Source organism: Leptonotus elevatus, chromosome 1 (genome assembly GCF_054856555.1).
Source record: "Leptonotus elevatus isolate MCC_2025b chromosome 1, RoL_Lele_1.0, whole genome shotgun sequence".
Taxonomy (NCBI): domain Eukaryota; kingdom Metazoa; phylum Chordata; class Actinopteri; order Syngnathiformes; family Syngnathidae; genus Leptonotus; species Leptonotus elevatus.
Genome location: NC_141239.1, coordinates 23,304,614 through 23,314,612, shown reverse-complemented (window position 1 = coordinate 23,314,612; position 9,999 = coordinate 23,304,614). Strand labels below are relative to the sequence as shown.

Sequence of the window (9,999 nt, the reverse complement as noted above, 5' to 3'; positions counted from 1 at the left end):
TTGCTTTTGTCGGAGCGGTGTGGGTCAGTGGTAGAATGGTTGTCTCGCAAAACCTTGAGAGCATGCGTTCGATACCAGGCCAGTGTGACTATGTCAAAGTATCCTTGAGCAAGATACTGAACCGTGTCATCAGTCGTCAACATGTAAAGCGCTTTGAGGGCCTTGTAAGGAGGGAAAACGCTATATAAATGAAGAACCATTTACCAGAGTAAAGTGTAGTTTGAGATACATTTCTAACACTGACACTAGTGCAATACACTCATAAGTGTTTAAACGCCAGATTCAAGAGTACTTTGGCAGAATAAAATGTTTAACACTGACACTAGTGTACAGTACTTTCAATACTACCGGTGTGGATTTTTAACACTATACAGTGTTAGAGTAACACTGGTTAAGTGTGAAAAAAGTAACACTTTGAAAAGTGTAAAATTTACACTCATTGGTGAGTGTATATATAAACACATTTCTAGTGTTAGATCTAACACTCTCAGTGTTAAATCTAACACTGGCGATTTTGCTGTGTAGGCCCACACTGAAAAGACACACAAAAAAGGAAAATCATAATGAAAAGTTACAATAAAAGGGAAATAATATAACAAAGGTACAAGAGTAAAGTTGCACTTTTATGTGAATAAAAACAAAACAAAACGTTTTTGTTGAGCATCACATAAAAAAAAAATATTGTAATATAAAAGTTGTTATTCTATGCAAATAAAGTCATAGAGGGAAAAAAGCTAAAATGGTACAAAAATAAAATTATAACATTGATTTTTTTTTTGTAGGGATGTTCAATACCATTTTTTTTTAACCGATACCAGTGCTCACCTCTGCCCTGCGATTGGCTGGCAACCAGTTCAGGGTGTACCCCGCCTACTGCCCGAAGCCAGCTGGGATAGGCTCCAGCAACCCCCGCAACCCTTGTGAGGACAAGCGGTACAGAAAATGGATGGATGGATGGACCGTGCTCACCTCTTGAGTAGTCATTGAAACCAGATGACTATTTTAATATCACAACTTTTCAGAAAAATATTACCACTTTCATAATGTTATTACAAAGCTTGATTTGACTTACTAACCTTCTGTTAAATAATACGGCATGAAATGCCACTAGCGTAAGCAATTAAAAAATTTGAAAGTCAAAATGACAGCATGACAGTAACAAAAAAAAAACATGTTGTAAGGGAAATTTGGTTGTATTTGTGTGCAAAGTAACTGAAGTGCCGATTCTGACTATAAAGCCAAATTCCTCTTCAGCTTTCCCTTGAAGATTTCCTGGGCCAAAAGACTGTTATTTGAAACTCCTGACTAAACCAACCAAATCGCTGAGCCGTTCTTTCTCCATCCACTTCAAACATCTTTCTAGATTGCATGAAATCAAATATCGTTGACTGCCAAGTCCGGGGAAAGAGGCGGAGATGGACAGGCGGATGAGATGCTCCCACATCTTGTTTCCTGTCATCTGTGCTGAGGCCTGCAAAGCAACTAACCACTTCCACCACATGTGCTCCGTGGCCCTTTTAGCCTCCGCACCCACTTTGCTCAAACATAAACATCACACATACAGGCACACACATGCAGCTGTTTCCCAGCAGTTTAGTGTTCATTTCAGGGAAAACATAAAAGTAAAACTAAGCTGTAATACGGTCACATACCATATAGAACCTGCTTACTTTTCTTAGATACACCTGACGACCTGGAAATCTCTTACAGCATAATAATTTGCCATGGCACAATGGTGCCGTTTCAGGTCAAAATAATTATTTCGAGTCTTTTTGAATGATTGCTAGACCTACAGTTTTATATATATATAAATATATATAAAAAAAAAAAAAAAAATATATATATATATATATATATTTCCGTTACGTTATAAGTATGTTAATGTGATAAACTTTTTTTTTTTGCATATTATTGAAATCAATAGTGGGATTTTAAAATTTCTTATTAGTGTACCACTAGATGGCGCTAAATTTTACAAACTGTCACTTTAAAAGAGTAGAACTATTCATCCTTGTTACTCAACATTTAAATCAAAATTTTAACATTCCTAACTTTTCAAATTAAAAATAAGAATAAGAACGTTAAATAAAGTCAAACTACTCACTACACAGACCATCACAAAACTTGGAGAGTTCATGTTTTATGCAACATTTTAACATTGCTAAAAGTCATAAAAGTGTGACATAAAATACCTGGCCACTACAGGTATATTCAAACTAAAGCCCTTCAAAAATGTCTCACAGACACGTGACAGTAATCCTCATTTTCACACTTGTCGTTAGTCTCTTAACCTTTATTTACTTGATATTTATGTGAGCATCGGCTTGCTAAAATCTTAGATATAACGTTCTGAAAATGTTGTTATGCTCTATAAAGTCCTAAATGACAAAGAGATCCATTTGGAATTTAACCATACCATATTTATGCTGGTGGCCTAAAATAAAAAGCGCACACATTTTATTTTTATTTTTTTTAATGCTCAATCAAAGCGAAGAAAATGAGGACAGGTGTTTTGTTGAACATTTATTTACTCCATTGTAAAATGTACATCTATGTAGAAATATACTTTACAAATACAAAGTCTTCACATACAGGACCAAAACATCTCCACTAACAGCAAAAGCAAACAACATGGCCGTCCTTGGCGGCAAAAATATAGCACTACAGTGTTCCCCCACCTACACACATACAGCACAGAGGTAGGTAAACTTTCATGTTTAAAGGCAGAAGAGAAAACAAAACCTAAAAACATCTTGTCACTTTGTCATCAGTGCTTCATGGCAACATGATGGCACAGATTACAAGTAGTTAGAAATTAAATTATTATAAAAAAAAACACCAAAAAACGTGTTTTTATCTTTAACAGCATCTTTGTCTACAATCGCAATTACTGTACAACCACATAATGGAAAGCAGGATACACACATCATTTTTAACATCGAAACCGATTTGTAAAAAGTGAGCGGCCATCACATGACGGCAGTTGAAGTACCGAGACTGGCATGTGAGAGCTAGCATGGTGCCAAAGGTGCACCCAGACTGCTGGAAAATACAATCAGGGAGGGAGGAAAAATCATTCCTAAGCCACACCAAATAATAATCGCTTATGATAATCTTTTAGAGCTTTTTGAGTATCTGACGCTTGCTGACTTTGATCACAAGGGAGGGAAAATTATTATATTGAGCTCGATTGTTAGTATGTATGTAACCCACCTGACTGATCTTTTTGATTGAGTTCAACCTTGTATGAAGATACACATATAGATGAAGTGGTGTGATCAGGTCTAATTCCAATTAAACTCTACTGACAAAAAAATCCCAATTTTTATAGCGTGATTCATTCGATTCCGGATTCGGTCTCTGACAATCTCTAAGCAACAGAACTTGGTGCTGTCTAAGTTAAAGCGAGTTAAAGCATTAAAGCTTTAACGTTGACGGCACTAATAAATGCATGCAAGCTGGAAAAGAAAAAAAAATGAACGAGGGATGACTTTGGCATTGAGTTTTGTATCTGCTACCTCGGGACGCATAGGCACATTGCAGGGCTAATCCAGATGAACACAAAAGCGATCCATTATTTTCAAGGGTAAAAGAGGGATGTCAAGCTTGGTTTAGATACATTCAAAACATTGAAATGATGGTAACAATAACAAAAAAAAAATTCCTGACGTCTCTTCTGGGGCTCTGTATCAATGAGGATGCTTTAAGACAATAAACTCTGGCTTCCAGTATCGTTAATATGGAACAAAGGATGGCTACATTCATTTGCAGTGTTTATTGTAGGGAACAGTTGTTGTTTTTTTATTGAAAGCACACAGAAAAACAAAAGTTATATTTTGAGAAAAAAAGTCAAAGGGCTTTATTTTCATAGACAGTAAGTGTTTGTGCTCAGCGCAAAAACTAGTGCATCTTCATTTTTTGTGCCGGGACAAGTCTAGTTTGTGTGTTTGGGAATTTGGCAGACAAGGCGGGCTGAGGGTGTTTTCTATTACACAACCCTGGTGCACCTGATGAATTAGTGGCAGAAAGTAGACTCGACCTGAGACCAGTTGAAAGCAGGTCTAAGTTGTGGTGGAGGTGGTGTAACAGGATTTTGGTGGATTTGATTGAAGCGCAGGTAGTCAGATACCGTGCTTGCCGATATGTGTAGTGGATGTCATCGCATTTCATTCATAAATATGACAACAGTCGACTGACAGCAGAACAACTATGGGTATGTGTGTGTGTGTGTGCGTGTTGGGGGCCGGGGAACAGGGTAGTCACACAGATGCACAATTGTGGGTGGAAGGCGGTCTCCAAGTGTCCACTCCACAGCAACCAACTATCAACTGTAAGAGAAGATTTTCTCGCATTTTCTTATAACTGTATGTACTTTGTGCGTGCCGATCTCCTGCATGGACTTCAGCGGGTCTGTTATGCTTCCACCTTCTGCCAAGTAGACTGTGCACTTCTTCTACGCTGAATTAAAAGTAAATGAGAGGAGTCACTTGGATTGGCCAGGAATCAAGTCGGCTGTGTTCACTCTCACAAAGACGCAAAAATGCACATTTCTAGCACTGTGTGTCTATGAAAATACCAAAAACTACATCCATGCACACAGTTAGACTGGGCTTTGTGCTAGATTTGCTCTGGGCATGAAAAAGGGGCCCCAAGTGTTGCTAGAAAAATTATACTACTGCACTAGTCATCAGAAGTAAAAAAAATAAAAATAAAAATAAATCTTGATTAAAACAACAACGTATTAGGGCCATGTATAAATATATATATTTTTAGAGGGCGGGGGCAATATTAATAATAGAAAAAACCTCATAAATTTGCGACTTTATAAAGTGGCAAATTTGCAACTTTATATAGTGGCAGATTTGCGAGAAAAAAACTCAAAAACTTACGAGAAATGCACGTAGCGTACTACTCGACTGTTTGTGCCAATACTTTTCGGTCGGGTTTCCAAATAAGGAGATAGTAATTGCTTTAGCACAGATTAACCATATCATGTTAAGCATTTGCTCTTTGAACTGTTTTGTCCGGCCACTGGCCAGCGACAAAGACGCCTCACTTTGCAACGATCAAGCATTTAAGTTAATTTGTTAAAATGTATATTTACTTGTACATTTATGCTTCCAGAATTATTATTTACACGTTTATATATTTTTCTTTTTTTTTGTACAAGTATCTAAATGGATGTGTCGAATCTGCTGCTCTCCGTCATTCACTTGCATTTACCTATGGTATGCTAGCATCTGATTGGATAGTGTTAGTCAGCTGATAGAGGATCAGGTAGCGTTGTCGCTCTGGCTGCAGTGAATGACGAGTAAAGTTTAAATTTAAGAATGAATCCGTCTCCAACCTGCCTTTTTCATTTTATAAACAGTGTCCTATTAACCACCAACATGATTAGACTATAGCTACGCTTCGTGTATTTTTCGTAAGTTTCAGATTTATTTTTCGCGCAAATCTGCCACTTTATAAACTCGCAAATTTACGAGTTTTTTTCTCGCAAATTTAAGACTTTTTAGTGGCAAATTTGAATACAGAATATTGCCCCCGCCCTCTAAAAAAAAGATATTTATACGTGGCCCTAATACGCCGTCGTATGAATGTTATGCTACGCTTCGAGCATATTAAAGTGAAATCAGTTTTACTGTCAGTTAAAAGTAAAACATTGAAAACTCACTAGGATTGAACAAGTCCACATTAAAGATGGTCTCCTCAAAGGGTGACCTAATACATAATGTTAATCACTGCAGCGATTTTTTTCTTCATAAACTTCTGACCTCTATGACCACATTTCCATACTATTATTTTAATTGCAATTGACATGGTATTTTTTTTTTTCATGTATTTTCATGACATGCAATACATGACAAGAGGGGAAAAAAAATCTTTCTCGATGGCGTGTGCTGTGCTATTTCATGCTATGTTAATAACGCTACACATTTGAAACCAATAAGAGGTAGCGTTTCATCGTCAAGTCAGCGCGTTCACCTTTATTGAATAAAAAAAAAATCGACATCAATTTGCATTTCAGAACTCACCTATGGTCATGAACAGAGCTGGGCACTTCCGCTAATCGTCCTTTCTTGTCAATGACGATACCCATCACATTGACGCGAAGCCTCGAACAAATACACAGACTGAGCACCGATTGAAGCACGTTTATGTCTGTCGATTGGGGTGAGTACAGACAGTCCCTCTCATTCCGTGTATTTTTGCGAGGCTTCGCGCCATAAAGCATTCGCCAAATACGGAGACGCACTCGACGAAAGGTGGTCATCGTCAGGGCTGGACTGGCCATCTGGCATACAGGGCAGATGCCCGGTGTCTTTTGGGGCCGATGCAGTGCATTATTATTTTCCTCCATTTTACCCCAAGAAACTGGCCCACAACTAGTCCATTAATCAATTTCAAAAATAGATAGCAAACTGAACCAACATCAGTCGATATCAGTGGCAAATCTATGTTTTAGGCAAGGTGGACAGGAGTCGGGCTGGGCCAGGCTGGCGTGCTTAAGTCAAAATGTCAGGACTGATTTTTTCTTTGTGCCAGTCCAGCCCTGGTCATCGTCATCGACGGGAATTGCCGATTAACGTTAGTGCCTAGGTCATGATGAGTTTGGAACAATGAGTGAAAGAATACGATCATGGATACAAACAACCAACACCAGTTCCCACTCCAGTGCTACATTGACTCACGACTGCCTCTCAAGGGGAAAAGGCATCATTATGAGACAGGAGGGGCCTGGAGCAAGTTTATTTGGAGAATTCTGTTCCTTTTCAATGAAGTCTTGACAATCATCTTCAGCTGTGAAAACGATTAGGGGTCAAGAAATGGGATATGTCCAGATGCAGATGGGGTGGATGAAAAAGTGCTGCCTGGTATAGACGTGTGAGGGTGAGCGCAAGGGCAAGTGGGGCATGAGTTCATATGGAAACATACGAATGTGACAGAGCCTTTTTCCATGTGTGCTTGGTCAAGGCACGAAGCGGGAGGGGCTCCTAGCGGAGCGGGATCAGTCAGGGTCCCAAGTTATGGCATGTGTCCTTCAGTAATCCTGGCCTGACTTGTATGGAGTTGAGGTACCCCGCACAGAGACCTTGGCAGGAAGTCCGCCATTCCGTCCACCATTTGGAGGCTTTGCTTGTGCAAAGATTTGTGTTCCTCGGTAAAAAAAAAAAAAAAAAAAAAAGTCCTGGAAACTTTTATTTTGAGCACTCCTCTCCTTTGCCGCGTCGTCTACACAGATACCATCGGGATCCTCGCGGACTCAAGTTCCACTCTCTCGTTGCATAAAAAAGCCCCCCCAACACATTGCTGCGGTGTCACAGGACGAGGGAGTGACGCCGTGCGCTGACGCGGGTGCGCTGCTCTTTCGGCCCACGTATCGGGTTGCCGTCTTCAGGCCTTGCTCCTGCCCTCTCGGAGAGTCACTTGTCCTGGGGCGGGAGGAATCCCACGACTGACGCGCCCGGTGACGCCAGCAGTGACTCTGGCTCGGCTTCTGCATAGCGAGGGAGGTTTGCCAGCGTGCGTAAATAAGCACGCGGTGTGCCGTGCATATTTGGTGTGTCTTCTTGGAGGTTGTTTTGACACCAGACACCTGCCTACTGGTGATAAAAGAGCATGTGGGACACGGCAAACCCCTCCTTTTCCAGACTAAACAGATCTGCAGTGTCCGTATATCAGTCATTCCAGGAACTGGGATAGCAGAGGGACTACCGCACATGCAGGTGGAGCGCTGGCTTCTTCAGTCAACTCCCCAACCTCCGTTTATGAAGTTCCGACAACACTCCCCCCACCCCCTCGCATACATTTCACAGCGGACACTGCTCCGAAGCGAACGAGCCTCCTTCTTTCTTTTTCCTCCTCTTCTTCTTGTGGACGGTCCAGCAGACGGTGGCCGTCAGCAGGAGCAACAGCCCCGTGACCAGCAGCACCAGTGACACCACCTTGGTCTGGGGCAGGTCGTTGTAGGCGTAAGTAACTCCCGTCCCAGCCACGCCGATCACCAACGAGATGATTCCGAAGGGGAAGATGCAGCGGTACCAAGACTTCTCCATGCCACCTGTGGCCTGGGACAGACGTTCCAAGGAGGAGAGCACCTCAGGGACTTTAGCGCCTCCGGTTTCCAAGGACTGGCCCTCTTGCGGCTGGCACACAAGGGGTCCTGTGGTGCAGCCCATCCTTGCTGCAAGGGGTTAATCTTCACTTGAACCCCTTTGTAGAGTACACCAGAAAGAGGAAGTCCAAACAGACAGACAAAATCTCTGCAGACTGGAGCAGGAGAAGTTGGCCCTAAAACAACACTCACGTTCTCCTTCTCCCTTTGTGGCTGTTTCTCTGCACAGCGACTGCTGTGACTCTGAGGCAGCACATTGTGCACTGGGACTGAGCGCAGTAGCGAGGCACATATAAAGCAGCGTGGGGAGGAGGAGGAGCTACGGGGAAGTCCGAGTGCTCCCATTGGTGTTCTTTTGCGTGACGTCGGACCACTCTGAATCTGGGAGAATAGGGGGTGATGAAAAGCAGGAAAGGGGAGAGTTAACAGCTCCCTCTTTTTTCCTGCATCTCTTCATCAATACATCACAATTGTAGTATTTTCAATGTTATTCACTAGAGAACAAAAAGCCGGTAGCCAACTGCGGTGTGAAGGAGAATCCCTCCTTTGTCGTCGATTTGACATGCACTGCGCCATTCTGCAATAACAAAGGTGTGTCACCACCATATGAAAATTCACTACTGATGCACCACATGTGGACACGATCTACCCACGCCTTCTTTTCTTTTTTTAATGAGCGAGCCTATATATGGAGGCTGGTCAAAACACCAAGCAGATGTCGTTAAATGCACAAATACTGCTAACCATTCCCGCACATGATAAGATAACTGCCCCCACTCCCTTTCCACCTACTCAAATAAACACCAGTGATGCCAGGTCTTGTTGAATGAAAAGCAAAGGGAGCAGTAGACATAAAATCAACCTTCCACGAGCCTTGCTACTTTTTTTGTGTCTGTATATGATGTCTTCCTGACTCTGATCGGCGACGTTCTCTCCATTTGTCTGGTAGGCATGCGTTCCTTGGAGAAGACAGAATAACATGATGCGAGACTGATCTATAGTTACAACTATGCGGGAATGAGAGCCCAGCGCTTGATTAGGTACAGTACAACCGCGCAGTCCAACAATATCCATCCATTCACCAAATTTCTAGCATGCTTATTCTCATAGCCACAGGTGGCCTGGACAAATTTGGCGGGTACACTCTGGACTAGTCGCCCAGTCAATTCGCAGATTTGCGCATTTAGACAAACCATTTGAACTCACATCCAGACCGTTTAGAATGTGGAGGAAGCTGCAGCACCCAAAGATAACTCACACAAGGACGGGCGGAACGTGCCAACTCCAAAAATGAAGACCAAGATTTGTACACTGAACCTAAGAACCTGCGTTCTTTTGTCGCAGCATTCATTAGATGGTACCTAATGCGGCCGGTGAGTGGATAGTCTTTTACGACTGAAAATGCGGCCAAAATGAATTAAGGGTTAAAAATGGCAGGAAGTAGCATGACTTTGGCTGTCTCGTCGTGATTAGATAAAAGGACGCCTGCTCCTCAAGGCCCACATTACGAGATAATTGGATACCTAATATTCTCATATGTATGCCAACCATGCCTCCATTAGCGGAAGATCCTCTAAGATACAGTACGCTCTTTTCCCGTAAGATACAGTACACTATTTTCCCTTCTGTGAAAGGGGAACGCCCTGGAAATAAAGAATACCCAAATGTAGTTGAACAGATCAACACAGTGACTAAGCGACCAAAGCTGCTGCTCCAAAGGAGAACTCGTGAGGAGCAGAAGCGAGACAAAGCGGGGAACGGGAAGAGAGGAATGTTTTTGTGAGCACTGGAGGAGAAAACAACATGTTCAAGAGCAAGCACAAATTCCTGGGGGAGCATTTGAGTTTCTGTGGATTTTCTTTTTAGCCTCTTTTAAGTAGGAA

At 41.9% G+C, this 9,999-nt stretch overlaps 1 protein-coding gene across 1 annotated transcript; it reads right to left on the bottom strand.

Moving 5' to 3' along the window:
• Positions 1 to 2,522: 2,522 nt before the first annotated feature.
• Positions 2,523 to 9,332, bottom strand: LOC147181288 (transmembrane protein 100). Its single transcript, XM_086085641.1, has one exon. The coding sequence runs from the start codon at positions 8,178 to 8,180 to the stop codon at positions 7,812 to 7,814; it is 369 nt and encodes a 122-aa protein (XP_085941767.1). The 5' UTR covers positions 8,181 to 9,332; the 3' UTR covers positions 2,523 to 7,811.
• Positions 9,333 to 9,999: the final 667 nt, after the last annotated feature.